Genomic DNA, 16,421 nt, shown 5'->3' with positions numbered 1-16,421 from the left:
TTTTGTCGTTCAGTACCCTGTACAGTAGATGGCTGCAATAGACATTCAAGTCTGCCAATGCACCTCTGAAGAAGGCTTCCTTCCCATACCGGAAATGACGGCATCAAACTGCTGCCATCAAAACAGGCTGAGTTGAAAGCAAGACTATCTAAACCATCTTTGGTCAAAAGGTAAACATATTGGAGGGAACCGTCACACATGCGATATGATTAAAGTTGATTAAAAGTATCAAGGTAGATCATAAATGCGCATCTAGCCAAATTTTAATCGCTTTGTAGCTAGGTCCACATGGATCGCTAGCCGATCTAGCTAGTTAACGTTAGCTGTTGTAACGTATTTGTTCAAACGTTACCTATATCAGAACGGTTTATATAGACCTTTAAAAAAGCCCAAATCATACGTTAAGTGGTTTTAAACACGCGAATGAGCGTGCTCACGATGGAAATATAATGCAGAATGAGAAGACGGGCTGCAAGTGTCAGATTCTATTTTTCTCGCGTCTACGCGGAGCAATGCTGGTCAAATTAACGGTTAAATTGCCAGAAAATTGTTTTTTTTGTGCATTTAGTGGTCCCAACGAAATGCATGGTATAGTGTAGTTTTGACACAACATCGGGGGTCTGTATTGGTTGGACTTCCTGAGTTGTGCGTATAGTCGTCCTGGTGGCTGGCGACGGAAAATAACCCTGGAAAATAACCCTACCACAATATATCCGGATACACAAAAACATATGTTTAGGCTCTAGGAACTCCATTTACCAGACGTAAATTTAAATGTGACCCTCACTATCAAATAAACGTCTGAATCCAAACGTTGTCCGAACCGCACCACATTCCAGCTCTGTAGACAGTGGTAGGATGTGCGTGGTCTAATGACAACCCACTGTCTAACGCAACAGGAACATGGTGCTGTTCTGACAAAAGTGGGATAGCGAGGGTCACACTTCACTTTCGGTAAATAGTTCCTAGAGCTTATACATGCATATGCCTTTGTTGACAAACGTTTTTTCTTTTGTGTAGCCGGCTATATTGTGGTACGTTATTTTCTGTCGCCAACCAACCAGAATGATGCAACCAATACAGACTCCCGATGCTGTCCCAAAGCTGGGTAAAGTGATAGTTAATGGAATCAAACGGTTTCTCCTCATCAGCTGTGATAAACGTTGATCTCAGGCAGCTGCATAGCCATAGCAGGAGATTTATCCACCAACCTTTTCTTGGCGATACTTTCATCGTTCTCGATTAGGAGAGGCACCATTCTCTTAAATGTATGTGTCCAGTTGCAGCGGGAACGATTGAATTCACAATTCCCGTTATTAAATACATGTTTTGCTCCATAAATGAGTGTCATTCAAAGTGACGCTTGATTGGTGGATTAATTAACGAGCCAGGTGGGTGTCCACTAATCAAGCGTACACTCACCCGACCTCCGATCAATGAGAGATGAGGAATAGACAAGATGGCTACGTTTACATTGTTGGATTACTTCTTGGAGCAAAATATTTCATTTAATAACTAAGTGTTTTCTAAATTCAAACGTTACCCCAGCAACTGGACACGCAGGTTGAAATATGAAAACAAACTCTGAACCAATTATATTAATTTGGGGACAGGTCGAAAAGCATTTTAAACATTTATGGCAATTAAAAAATGAATCCACAGATAAAACGGTCAACGGAATTCCTTTCTCCTCCTTCCTAAAGGCTTCTTTTTCTTCTTTGGACTTTATATGGCGGTTGGCAACCAACTTTACAGCATTACTACAACCTACCGGAGTGTGGACCTAAGTTCATCTTTCAATCACCCACGTGTGTATTAAGCTCCTAAAAACCAATGAGGATGTGGAGGCAGTTAGGGTAGTGGTTAGAGCGTTGGACTTGTAACTGAATGGTTGCTGGATCAAATCCCTGAGCTGACGAGGTCAAAAACTGTCGTTCTGCCCCTGAACAAGTCTGTTAACCCACTGTTCCTAGGCCGTCATTGTAAATAACTGACTTGCTGAGTTAAATAAAGGTGAAAGAGGATTCACGCGTCTGGTTTGGTCAGCATGTAATAGAGCAGGAGGAAAGTATTGCCAAGATGATGGATGAGTCTCCTGCTATGAAGCTCCCCGTTATCACAGCTAATGAGGATAAACCGGTTGATTCAACTGTTCCTAGGCTGTCATTCTATATAAGAATTTGTTGTTAACTGACTTGCCTATGTTAAATAAGCTAAGGTTTGTCAGTCAAATAGGCTACATATTTGAAAACAATGAAAGCCTGCCTGTGTCGATTTCGATCATAAGAATGACTGGAAGTGTAAAGAAACTGCTAGCTGTTTCTGTAGACTTCGTCATTGCTCTACTGCAAGTTAGCATTGGCTTGTGAAACAACACCTCTAACTTATTTCATTCTGGACGCAGAGACATAAACATGGTATCCATAAGTCCGTTTAACTCTGGGGAAGTAAAGAAACTCGTTGCCAAAATCCTGAACTATTCCTTTAAATATCAGCTAATGAGGACATGAAATTACAGATGAGTGTTTTGATGTATTCATCTTTTTTTTTACAGGTACTCTATAGTCCTGCCATTGACTGCATTGTCGTTGTTGCCACACGAGCAGGACAATATGAATCCACTCAGTTCAGAGAAGGAAACGTTGATTGATGAAATTGAACAGAGTTTATTCACTTTAACCGAGGACAATTTATGTTACCTGTGTGAACGTCATGGCAACGATGGATCGGAAATTAAAGGGATGAATCATCGCTTATTACGCCGTAGAATCATGGAGGAAATGTGGGACAATACTGATTCAATGAAATCGGAGGAGCAGGGAATGTCTTGGTTAGTCCAACTGAAAGATGACATCAGAAGGATGCTGGAGATTGCTAGTGGTGCACCAATGAGTCCCAGCCAGTCCGATGATGATGATGCTGTAGACTGTGATGAAGAATGCGATGGGGACAGCGATTGGTTGCCTAGCAATGGACTGAAGGTGGAGCACTTGAGTTCCAGCCAATCCGATGATGACGCTGCAGACTGCGATGAAGAATTTGACATGGAGGACAATTATTGGTTGGATAGCAATGGGCTGGGGCCAGAGTCAGATCCAGAGAGGCACACTCCAGAGCAGAGAGTAAGAGACATGAGTATTTATTTTTACAGTCATAAAATGTGTGTTATAGTCTTTCTTTGATAAATCTCATCCTTGATTCGTTGTCCTCAAATCAGTTTGTTGGTCGCGAAACACACATTTTCAGATATTATCGCAGGTTATTAATTACACTTTGGATGTTGTATTAATACACCCAGTCACTACAAAGATACAGGCATCCTTCCTAACTCAGTTGCTGAAGAGGAAGGAAACCGCTCAGGGATTTCACCATGAGGACTATGGTGACTTTTAAACAGGAGAAAACTGAGGATGGATCAACAACATTGTAGTTACTCCAAAATACTAATTTAAATGATAGAGTGAAAAGAAGGAAGCCAGTACAAAATACAAATATTCAGTCTGCTTTCCACCAGACACTGGGAGATGAATTCACCTTTCAGCAGGACAATAACATAAAACACAAGGCCACATATACACTGGGAGATGAATTCACCTTTCAGCAGGACAATAACCTAAAACACAAGGCCAAATCTACACTGGAGTTGTTGTTTACAACAAGGCACTAATAGTGCAAAAAATGTGGCAAAAAAATGTGGCAAAGAAATTAACGATATATCCTGAATACAAAGTGTTATGTTTGGGGCAAACACAACACATCACTAATCCAACACAACACATCACTCTTCAATTTTTCAAACGTGGTGGTGGCTGCACCGTGTTATGTATATGCTTGTCATCGGCAAAGACTGAGTTTTTTAGGATAAAAAGAAACGTAATAGTGCCCAAGCACAGGCAAAATCCTAGAGGAAAACCTGGTTCAGTCTGCTTTCCAACAGACACTGGGAGACTAATTCACCTTTCAGCAGGACAGTAACCTAAAAAAAGCAAGGCCAAATATACACTGGAGCTGCTTTACCAAGATGACATTGAATGTTCCTGAGTGACCTAGTTACAGTTTTGACTTTAAAATCGGCTTGAAATTTATATGGCAAGATTTGAAAAATGGCTGTCTAGCAATGATCAAGCCTTGAAGGGAAAAAAATAAAGAAAACAGTAAATATTGTCCAATCCAGGTGTGTAAAGCTCTTAGAGACTTACCCCAAAAACGACTTACAGCTATCTGTAATAGCCACCAAAGGTGCTCCTACAAAGTATTAACTCGGGTGTGAATATTTGAACAAGATGGTGAAGGGCTTTGTAGGTCTGAAGGAGGATCTTGTAGTCAATGAGTTGGGAGCCAGTGGAGTTCACGGAGGGCAAGGGGTGATGTGCTGCCAGGACTTAGTCTGGGTGATGTGCTGCCAGGACTTAGTCTGGGTGATATGCTGCCAGGACTTAGTCTGGGTGATGTGCTGCCAGGAGTTAGTCTGGGTGATATGCTGCCAGGACTTAGTCTGGGTGATGTGCTGCCAGGACTTAGTCTGGGTGATATGCTGCCAGGACTTAGTCTGGGTGATGTGCTGCCAGGACTTAGTCTGGGTGATGTGCTGCCAGGAGTTAGTCTGGGTGATGTGCTGCCAGGAGTTAGTCTGGGTGATGTGCTGCCAGGAGTTAGTCTGGGTGAAGCGGGCTGCAGATTTTAGGAGCTTATGGAGGGAACTTGAATTGATACCAGAGAGTAGTGATTTGCAGTAGTCAAGACAGGAGGAGATGAATGCATGTATATGTGTTACAGCAGTAGGACAGGAGAGGAAAGACCTGACTTTGACAATGTTGCAGAGGTGGAAGAATCAGTATTTGACAGTCTGTCTTATGTGTGGGTCCCTTCTAGATGGTAGCAGGGTGAACGGGTCATTGCTCAGGTGGCTGAGGTCCTTGATGATCTTCTTGGCCTTCCTGGTACATCGGGTGCTGTCGATGTACTGGAGGGCAGGCAGTGTGTCCCCGATGATGCTTTGGGCTGACCGCACCACCCTCTGGAGAGCCCTGCAGTTGTGGACAGCGCATTTGCTATACCAGGCGGTGATACAGCCCGACAGGAGGCTCTCAATGGTGCATCTGTAGAAGTTCGTGAGGGTCTTAGGCCAAGGCAAATTTCTTCAGGCTCCTGAGGTTGAAGAGGTGCTGCTGCACCGTCTTCACCACACTGTCTGTGTGAAGGGACCATTTCAGGACATCAGTGATCTGCATGCCTATAACTTGAAGCTTTTGACTCTCCACTGCGGCCCCGTCGATGTAGATGTGGGGCGTACGCTCTCTGTCTCCTATAGTCCACGATCAGCTCCTTCATTTTTGTTGTGGGAGAGGTTATATTCCTGGCACCACTCTGCCAGGGTTCTCACCTCCTCCCTGTAGGCTGTACTCAGGTCTACCACTGCTGGGTGGTCAGTAAACTTGATGATTGAGTTGGAGACATGCGTGGCCACGCAGTCATGGCTGAACAGATAGTACAGGAGGGGGCTGAGCACGCAGTGTTGAGGATCAGTGTGGCGAACGTGTTGGCTACCTTCACCTCTTGCGGTAGGACAGGAGAGGACAGGAGAGGAAAGACCTGACTTTGACAATGTTGCAGAGGTGGAAGAATCAGTATTTGACAGTCTGTCTTATGTGTGGGTCCCTTCTAGATGGTAGCAGGGTGAACGGGTCATTGCTCAGGTGGCTGCCAGAAAGTCCAGGACCCAGTTGCACAGAGAGGGGTTCGGACTCAGGGCCTTGAGCTTAATGATGAGCTTGTACAGCACTAGGGTGTTGAAGGCTGAGCTGTAGCCAATGAACAGCATTCTTACATAGGTATTTATCTTGTCCAGGTGGGATAGGGCAGTGTTCAGTGCAATGGAGATTCTGTGGATCTGTTGAGGAGGTAGTGGGAATTGAAGTGGGTCTAGGTTGTTGTGTAAGGTGGAGGTGATATGTTCCTTAACTAGCCTCTCAAAGCACCTAATGATAACAGAAGTGAGTGCTACGGGGCGATAGTCATTTAGTTCAGTGACCATTTTCTTGGGTACAGGAATAATGGTGGACATCTTGATGCAAGTGGGGACAACAGACTGGAATATGAAGAAATTTGAATATGTCCGTAAACAACTCTAGTTTGCACATGCTCTGAGGATGCGGCTTGGGATGCCGTCTGGGCCGGCAGCCAAGTGAGGGTTAGCATGTTTACATGACTTACTCACGTCGGTCACGGAGAACGAGAGCACACAGTCCTAGTGAGCGGAAGGGACCTCGGCAGCGGCTCAATATTTTCCTCGAAGTGGGTGAGGGTGTTTAGCTTATCCGGGAGCGAGGCATCGACGTCCGCAACGTGGCTGGCTTTCCCTTTTTAATCTGGGATTGTCTTGAGTCCCTGCCACATGCATCTGGTGTCTGAGCCGTTGAATTGTGACTTCACTTTGTCCCTGTACTGTCGTTTTGCCTCTTTGATTGCCTTACAAAGGTCATAGCTCGTCTGTTTCGTCTGTCACCTTTCCACGGTTAAATGCATTCACGCTTTCAGTTTTGTGTGAATGCTGCCATCTATCCACGTTTTTGGTTTGGATAAGTTCTAATCGTCACAGTCAGAACAACATCCTCTATGCACTTCCTGATGAACTCAGTCACCATGAGAACAACATCCTCTATCCACATCCTGATGAACTCAGTCACTGAGTCTATGTATACGTCAATATTATTCTCAGAGGCGACCCGGAACATTTCCCAGTCCGCATGGTCAAAACATTCTTGAAGTGTAGATTCTGAGACCAACCTCGACCAGTCCTTACCACCGGAGCTTCCTCTTTAAGGTTCTGCCTATAGGTGGGGAGGTGCAGAATGGAGGCGTGATCTGATTTTCTGATGGCTGGGCAGGGTAGGGCCATCCCCAGAAGGGAGAGTAACAACGATCCAGGGTACGTGATGCGCATGTTGTACAGGCGATGTTTTGATAAAAATGTCAGTAGCGTTTTCCTCAGATTTCCTTTACTAAAGTCCCCAGCTACAATAAATGCAGCCTTGGGATATGTGCTTTCCAGTTTGCACATAGTCGCGGTGTGTGCTTGATTGGGGAATATACACGGCAGTGACAATGACCGAAGAAAAGTATATCGGGAGGTAATTCGGCTTGCATTTGATGGTGAGGTATTCCAGATGGGGAAAACAAAAGGACAAAAGGACCATGAGTTGTTAATCATGAAACAAACCCCTCCGCCTTTCTTTTTCCCTGAGAGTTCTTTCTTCCTGTCTGCGTGATGGTCGAAGAATCCCGCTGGCTGATTGGACAGGGGACAATATATCCGGAGAGAGCCATTATTCCGTAAAACAGAGTATGTTACAGTCCCTGATGTCTGTCTGGAAGGAGATCCTCGCCCTGAGCTTGTCTACTTTATTGTCCAGGGACCGAACGTTAGAGAGTAATGTACTCTGAAGTGGTGCATGGTATGCACGCCGGGCTCCACTTCTTCCTCTTCTCCGGCGTCAGTGTTTTGGTGCAGCTCCCGGGATGAATAGACCTGTCTCGGGAAGTTCAAACAAAGGATCCAGGTCAGGGAAGTAGAATTTCTGCTCGAGCTTCTGGTGAGTGACCGCCGATTTAGTGTCAGTTATTTTCAGCTGTAGGTAATAATACAAGAAACGTTCTAGCAAATAATGTCAGAAATAACACCCCCAATATGTCAGAAATAACACCCCTCAAAAAATACTGCAAAGTTGGCTAGTAGCTAGAAACAAGGAAACCGTGTCTGTCGGTGGCATCTTGTTATCCTCCTTCTATAAATGTATTGCAGGAAAAGATTCAAGGTTTCTCCTCTTGGGCTTTATCCTCCAATGTTTTTTTAATCAAGGATGAGCGGAGTCAAGGGAAAGACTTTTGAGACAAACAATTCCTTGACACGTAGGAGAGTGTTTCCCACCCTGATTTGTTCTGTCTCTATTTTTATGATTTACAGAACAAGCTTTCCACGTCACACTCTGCCCTCCCGAAGTCCCCAGGTCGTGCCTCTCCCAGTAGCGTATTACTGCTGAGTCTGAAGAGGGTGTCTGTGCGGCTGGTCGACTGCATGAAAACAGCAGGGCAGAGTGGCCATATAATTCACAAGACAACACAGACAGGAGAGAATCCTCACAGCTCGTCTGCTGAACAACGCAATGAAACCCTCTCAGGAGACAGTCCAAGCTCCCATATCTGTGATCATTGTGGGAAGAATTTTACCACAGCAAGAAGTCTAAAACTACACCTACAGTACCTGAAGAAATACAGAGATAACTTGACTGGAGAGAAACCACACGTGTGTTCTACATGCGGAAAGGGATTCAGTGAGGCTGGCAGTCTTAAGAGACACCTGAGAACTCATACTGGGGAGAAACCGTACGTCTGCCATCATTGTGGAAAGGCTTGGAGTGATTCTGGAAACTTAAGGAGACACATGAGAAAAACTCACCCAGGAGAGAAGGTCGTTGTGATGAGCGTCCTTACAGGAGAGAAACCTTACCATTGCTCCTCTGACGACTGTGGGATGAGCTTCGGTACCTCACGCAAACGCAGACTACACCAGAGAAAACACACAAGAGAGAAGCTTTGCAGCACGCCTAATGCTAAGCAACGTAAGGAACCCCTCTCAGGAGATGGCTCCCATATCTGTGATCATTGTGGGAAGAGTTTTATCACAGCACGAAGTCTAAAACGACACTTACAGTACCTGAAGAGATACAGAGAGAACTTGACTGGAGAGAAACCACACGTGTGTTCTACATGCGCAAAGGGATTCAGTGAGGCTGGCAGTCTTAAGAGACACCTGAGAACTCATACTGGGGAGAAACCGTATGTTTGCCATCATTGTGGGAAGAACTACAATGATTCTGGAAACTTACAGAGACACATCAGGACTCACACAGGTGAGAAACCTTACCACTGCTCGGAATGTGGTAGGAATTTTCGTGAAAAAATAAGCCTTATACATCACCGGGAAATTGTTCACACAGAACACCCTCACCGCTGTGCTCACTGTATGAAGAGCTTCGTAAGTGCATTTAAACTGGAATCACACATGCAAACCCGGCATCCGCCAAATGATCCTCTGAAAAAACCACATGTGTGCTCTGAATGTGGAAGGGGATTCAGTGAGGCCGGCAGTCTTAAAAGACACCTGAGAATCCATACTGGGGAGAAACCGTATGTCTGTCCTCGCTGCGGTAAAGATTTTACTCAATCTGGACTCTTACAGCGACACATGAGAACTCACACGGGAGAGACACCTTACCACTGCTTGGTGTGTGGGATGAAGTTTCGTCATACAATCTCGCTAAAGCAGCACCACCTGAAGAACCACAAGGGGGAGACACTGGGTCCAGTCCGTATGCACCAAGGCCCTCTTCCATGCCCCCACTGTGGGGAGAAGTTCTCTACCAAGGCTCTTCTAAAGGGTCACCTTCAGAAGACTCACAAAAGCAGAGTCCACTGCCCACAGTGCGACAAGACCTTCTCCACTAAAGGTAGTTTACTAGTCCACCAGAGGAAACACACTGGAGAGAGGCCTTACCTTTGCCCTCAGTGTGGAAAGAGTTTCTCTCTGACAGGGAGTTTAAAACTTCATCTCCGGATTCATGCTGGTGAGAAACCTTACTGCTGTACTTACTGTGACAAGAGCTTCACAAGTAAGAGCCACTGCAATCTACACCTGCGAATCCACACTGGAGAGAAGCCGTACCAATGCCCTGACTGCGGGAGGAGGTTTCGTGATGGGAATGTCTTGAAAAACCACCGGCGGACCCACACAGGAGAGAAACCATTCCAGTGCCGCATGTGTGATAAAGCCTTTGCCCAGTGGAGCAGTCTGAAGAAACATCAGGACACACACAGGCAAACTCTGCCTGTCTCTGTCCCAAGACTCCCTAATCCCTACCTACCACACAATCAGCATGTGTCTTATCCCTACCTATCACAGACTCAATGGTAACCTGGTTTATCACCTGTCCAATCCCTTATAAAGGGATTCCTCACGATACCCAGACAGAAAAATACCATGATTTGGGGGAAATTCACAAAATATAATCCATAGAATAAAACATTAACACCTTCCTAATATTGAGTTGCACCCCATTTTGCCCTCAGAACATCCTCAATTCGTCGCGGAATGGACTCTACAAGGTGTCGAAAGCATTCCACAGGGATGCCCATGTTGACTCCACTTCATAAAGTGGGCTTAACTTTAAAATTAGAAGAGATTCCACATTAGAACTTTGATATGCTTATAGAGTATATTATGTACAACAATATAAATATTTTTTACACTACCTTTCAAAAGTTTGGGGTCACTTAGAAATGTACATTGATTTTTAAAAAGAAAAGCTCATTGTTTGTCCATTAAAATAACATCAAATTGATCAGAAATACAGTGTAGACATTGTTGATGTTGTAAAGCACTATTGTAGCTGGAAACAGCTGATAAAAAAAAAATGGAATATCTACGTAGGCGAACAGAGGCCCATTATCAGCAACTATCACTCCTGTGTTCCAATGGCACATTGTGTTAGCTAATCCAAGTTTATCATTTTAAAAGGCTAATTGATCATTAGAAAAGCCTTTTGCAATTATGTTAGCGCAGCTGAAAATGAATGGTTGTGCTGATTAAAGAAGCAATACAACTGGCCTTCTTTAGACTAGTTGAGTATCTGGAGCATCAGCATTTGTGGGTTTGATTGCAGGCTCAAAACGGCCAGAAACAAAGAACTTTCTTCTTAAACTCATTCTTGTCTATTCTTGTTCTGAAAAATGAAGGCTATTCCATGGGAGAAATTACCAAGAATCTGAAGATCTCGTACAACACTGTGTACTACTCCTTTCACAGAACAGCGCAAACTGGCTCTAACCAGAATAGAAATAGGAGTGGGAGGCCCCGGTGCACAACTGAGCAAGAGGACAAGTACATTAGAGTGTCTAGTTTTAGAAACAGACGCCTCACAAGTCCTCAACTGGCAGCTTCATTAAATAGTATCAGCATAACACCAGTCTCAAAGTCATCAATGAAGAGGCGACTCCGGGATGCTACCTTCTAGGCAGAGTTCCTCTGTCCAGTGTCTGTGATATTTTGCCCATCTTAATCTTTTATTTTTATTGGCCAGTCTGAGATATGGCTTTTTCTTTGCAACTCTGCCTAGAAGGCCAACCAAAAACAAGGACATTTCTAAGTGACCTCAAACCTTTGAACGTTGGTGTGTGTGTGTGTGTATGTGTGTGTGTGTGTGTGTGTGTGTGTGTGTGTGTGTGTGTGTGTGTGTGTGTGTGTGTGTGTGTGTGTGTGTGTGTGTGTGTGTGTGTGTGTGTGTATATATATATATTTATATATATAAAAATTGCCAAATCAAAAATTGTTTATTTTTTGCTTTGTAGCACTTACAGATGAAACATGGAGTTTTAAATTAGGCCTGGGTAAGGCCAAAATCGAATAACTTTGATCAGTTATTTCTCAATTATACTTTTAGAGATGAATCTCAAATATATGTAAACAATCCTTCCTCCAAATGACCATTCTATGGATTACATTTAGTTACACTCCCCAAAACCCATCCCACTGGGCACACACCGGTTCAATAAACGTTGTTTCCACATCATTTCAATGAAAATTACATTGAACCAACATGGAATAGAATTAAAATGGATGTCTGCGCCCAGTCTTTTTGTTGTTGTTGTCTGGGTTTCGTGAGGAATCACTCTATAGATCTGGTTACCAACTGAAGTAAATAGATTGGGAGGAAGCATTTCTTAAGTACTGGAACACTGCCTTTGACTCAGCCTGTCCAAAATGGCACTAATTTTGACCAGAGCCTATGCCCTACAATTTGTGCAGGACTTTTAACCAGGGCCCATAGGGCTCTGACCAGGGCTCTGGTCAACATTATTGCACTCTGTATGGACAAAGGTGCCATTTGGCACTCAGGACATCTCAAACCCCCACCTACTACGTCCCCCTGGCCCCTCCCCCTTCTATGTTGGCCAGATGTAGGGAGGGATTTGGAACCAGATGAGGTAATGAAAGACAAAACAGATTGGGAGACTGAATAGAACTATACAACTGACTTCCTCAAAGTATTGGGTCTGGTGTGTCCTGATTTCTGGGGTTTGAAATACTTTACCGCAAACTTACCTCCTTGACCAGAGATTGAATCGAGACATCCCACTCCCAAATGTTTCCGTTTCAGTGGAAGTCAATGAACTAAGTAGTCCAGACTCGCATTTGGTGTCTATTGGAGAGCAACCCACTTAAGTAGACAATGGTAAACGGTTTGAGTTGTTCATCTAACATTTATACACCCTCTTTGCCTTGACCAGTTCATTCTAAATGACAAATATGGGTAAAATTGTTGTGATGTTTGTTTGTTATTTAAAACATTCTGCTTTATTCAGATACGTGGTTGTCTCCAACTACAGAGCTGTGTGGTGAACTGCAGAGGGGCCACGATTCATGGAGACCACTAAAGAAATGCTAGTTCATTTTTTAAGGGGGTTAATAACATTTAGAAACACCACCATCGATTTATAATTGTAAAAAATGTTTTCTGTTTAACTGTTCCGTTTTTTTAATGATTATCTAGACAACTCCCTAGCAACCATTAGTCCTGTCAGTTGTAAATCTAAGATGTAGACTACATTGCAACACCCAATCTACAGTATAGTATATATTTAAGCAGTAAGGCCCAAGGGGGTGTGGTATATTGCCACTATACCACGGCTAAGGGCTGTTCTTATGCACGAAACAAAGCGGAGTGCCTGGTTACAGCCCTTAGCCGTGGTATATTGACCATATATCACAAACCCTTGAGGTACCTTATTGTAAACTGGTTATCAACGTAATTAGGGCAGTAAAAAGAAATGTTTTGTCATACCCATTGTTTACGGTCTGATATACCAGCCAATATACCAGCCAATCAGCATTCTTGGCTCGAACCACCCAGTTTATAAATATTGGTATCACACTGGCTGTAATTATGACACGATATATTCATGAGTCATTAGTTTAAGACATGAGTAAGAGAGACCTGGGTTAGCGCAGGGTAGCCCTAACCATACTGTGAAGACCAGGGGCACCTGTTGATGCGGAGCTCACATAACTTGTAGTATGGTGCTGTCTGTTAGCCTGAAATCCAGACTTTTCATTTGTTTTTGTCCATTTCAAAGGGTGGTTTGCAAGTTAACAATAGGCATGTTTCCATTGACCCAGGTGTATTCGACAAAAGCAATAGCACAAAGAAAATAATTGCAACGTGTTAATGGAAATGGCAGATATAGGAGACATTTAAAGATCAACAACATTTATCCGTTCAACAGGGTTAGATTTTTTTAATTTGTATAACTTTATTGCGACAAATGGAAAAGCTGTTTTTTTAATTCAATTTGTATAAATGATTGCGGAATACTTTTGAAGGTGACGTCATCGCGTAACTATAAGCTCCACTCCACATTTTAATTCTAAATACCTACTTCTTGCAAAATCTATTTGTTCGCCTATGAATTTTTTTTTTAAACAATTGCAGGCCAACGATTTTCCTAACTTTAAAGAATGTGTGAATTGCTTCGACTTGATTTTCTGGTTGGCTGGCAAGTTTCACCATCCAATTATTTCAGATCTACGGACGGTGGTGATTCGTTGGCACATCAGAATTATTAGAATATGGCAAATATTAGTAAATTATTGCATTCTCTCCATGCTGGTTTTCGCGGTATACCTGATACATGAAATAGATAGGTGGGAGGGAATACAGGCTGTCGCCAATTTATTAATGCCCAATTTCCCTCAATGGGTAATGGAAACACTTCAACCGCTACGTTCAACACTCTGTTTTTACGAAAATGCATTCTATTTTAGGTGTGACGTCATTACATCCGGCTGTTGATCTACACAAGATAGTTGAATGAAACGCACCCAAGCAGGCAATTGTTTTATCTATTTTCAATGCAAACTTTATAAATGTCGACCAAAAAAATTACTGGACAAGTTAATGGAAACATAGCTACTGTGTTGGAGTTAAAGGACTTAAAGGACCAAAATGAGCTTTTTGCAGAATGGGCTGTAGTTTTGTTCTTACAAAATATCAGGAAACTAAACACGTGCTGGAAAATATATGATTATTTCTTTAGAAGATTGCTGAAGTGGCTAGGTTCTAACATAAAAGAAAAGCCACTTCAATGGACGCTTTTACAGGTTGGGTTCCAACGCTTTTCCCCATTAAGTGACTTCAGAGAGTTGCAACTCAAACGTAATTTATCACTTACTAAATGTTTAGGGCCCGGTTTCCCAATAGCGATGGAACTTAAGCTTACACGCGTTTTAATGTTGCAACAGTTTTAACGACGCATCTTTCCTACAACTGCCGAAGATGTAACGTGTTTCCAAAACACTATGCAGAGAGAATGTTAGCCAAGTACGTTGTTACGGCATGTGTCGACCAGGGGCGAAAATCTGATATCCACTTTGGAGGGGACAATTACATGAAATTTTCTCTATAGCAATTCCTGAGGGAGACACCAAAAGTAGTGCTGTAACACATAGCCTACATTGTAATATGGTAAATGTATATTGAGGAACCAAAGAAATAAGGTGTTTGCCCAAAACTACACAACTAATCACAACAGCAATACCATTGCCTTTAACAAATCTTAGTTCAGTCACCAGTTTAAGTTGAGAGTGGGGGTATCCATGGCATTTTCCAATTATGTTCCTATTTTACAAGTCAAAAAAATTGAGAACCTTTCATAATGTTGCCAAACAAAGACTCAACAAACTTACCTGAGACTCCCTGTCTCTGCCAGTCTGTCCCTGCATATCTGTCCCCAACTCTGCTGTCTGTGTGCCATCTGTTGCCTGCTCTGCCTAATGACATCATTGTGAAACATTTCCATTAGAATTTAATTTCTTTCTTATGAACATTTTATCAACTAGTCTTTGAGATATTAGGCTACTAGGGTTCTTACTATGCGTTTTGGTGTATTGAAAAATACTCTGATGTCCGTCTTTTATTTTTCTGCCATTTTTCTACCTGGCTGGCTGGCTGGCTACACACACACAGTGTGTAGGTTATTTACAGTAGGAGATGGGCTTCTATCATCTTCAATCATTCTATATGGGCTTCGATCTAAAAGGTAGCTAGCAAATGTGAAACGGATTAAAATGACAAGAGTTGACAGCTGTATGAGTTCACCATTTACACAACATATGCTGCAACCTTTTGTAATTTTAATAGTTTGTTTCATATTGGCTGGCTTCCAACAATAGCTGAATTTGCAAAGCTAGCGAGCACCAATTCCGTTTCAGTGGCGTTTGCTATAATCTTTGCTACCCGGGTTAAATAAAGGTGAAATTAAATAAATAAAAGTTCCCTTGCGACAATTTAGCTTTTGCAACGAGACCATTAAATATATTTAAGACAATGGTAGATGAGAGTGTAGTTCTGTTCAGTTTGGACTTCAGTTTATCGCTAACCTTATCACAGGGACTTTGAAGCACTAACTTACATCATCTGCATGCTGATTCCATCTTTGACGACGCCACATAAATGGAATAGGTACTAGCTAGCTTAATAGTTAATATTTGCACGCTAGCTCTGCATATTCAGCTAGTGTGTGTGTGTGTGCGCGCGATTGACTGGATGAACCTCACGGCAGTTACGGAGCAAGCTAAGGAACTGGCAGTGGATCAAACCATTGTGAGGCAAAGGGGTCGCAATCTTTTGAAACTTAAAAACGCGGTATTAAGTGTCTATAATCAGCACAATTGCTTTCATTGCGTATTATTAATATTATTTAAATTACATAGTTATGTTTCAGTGATATATTGGGGGGGACAAATCATATTTTTCCCTGGATGGGGGGGTCGTGTCCCCCCCGTCCACCCCGGGATTTCCGCCCCTGGTGTCGACACTGACAGGCTCGAAAGAAAGGTATCACTGCTCTAGGATCAGTTCCCTTGCAAATATTAACATTACAATTATTCCACAATAGGCTACTGACAACGATTATGTGTTTAGCGGATATCTTATGTATAAAGTGACACGGAAGGGTAAAAAAGCATCTAACAACGGATTTAGCTGTTCTACTAGTGGTCTGAGGCAGTCGTTAAATAACGAGAACCTTTCAAGTGCAACTTTAGTAACGATGGTTTTGGGAAACAGCTCGGAGATTTAACGATGCTCCTACGACGTTCCTAATAATGAACTTAGCCTTAAGATGCTTTTGGTTCCAGGTATAGTAGGAAACATTGAGGGTATGAGGTCGAATCCTGTTGAAGGCACACTATTTAGAAAATTGTTTTATGTGAAACCACACTTTCTGCACTGTTGTTAAAATAATTAGTTTTACTTAGTATAAGCTTCTGTCTTAAGCATCCTAAATAATGCCCTAGATTCCGTTTTAGA

General features: G+C 42.8%; 1 protein-coding gene across 1 annotated transcript; it reads left to right on the top strand.

The window, feature by feature from the left end:
- The first annotated feature begins 14 nt into the window (after window positions 1-14).
- LOC123725403 (zinc finger protein 2 homolog) lies at window positions 15-10,550 on the top strand. The gene is made up of 3 exons (XM_045690643.1): window positions 15-170; window positions 2,555-3,122; window positions 7,964-10,550. The coding sequence occupies exons 2-3, from the start codon at window positions 2,613-2,615 to the stop codon at window positions 9,968-9,970; spliced, it is 2,517 nt and encodes an 838-aa protein (XP_045546599.1). The 5' UTR covers window positions 15-170; window positions 2,555-2,612; the 3' UTR covers window positions 9,971-10,550.
- Window positions 10,551-16,421: the final 5,871 nt, after the last annotated feature.

The sequence above is a fragment of the Salmo salar genome, chromosome ssa12 (assembly GCF_905237065.1).
Source record: "Salmo salar chromosome ssa12, Ssal_v3.1, whole genome shotgun sequence".
NCBI classification, from domain to species: Eukaryota; Metazoa; Chordata; class Actinopteri; order Salmoniformes; family Salmonidae; genus Salmo; species Salmo salar.
The sequence above is the reverse complement of the archived record's forward strand: the minus strand, read 5'-3'. Positions and strand labels throughout refer to the sequence as shown.

Bases quoted from the DNA above. Each gene is read 5' to 3' on its own strand.
- LOC123725403 (XM_045690643.1), top strand. From the start codon at position 2,613: ATGAATCCACTCAGTTCAGAGAAGGAAACGTTGATTGATGAAATTGAA. The intron at 3,123-7,963 runs GTAAGAGACATG...TATGATTTACAG, and splicing joins GGCACACTCCAGAGCAGAGA to AACAAGCTTTCCACGTCACA.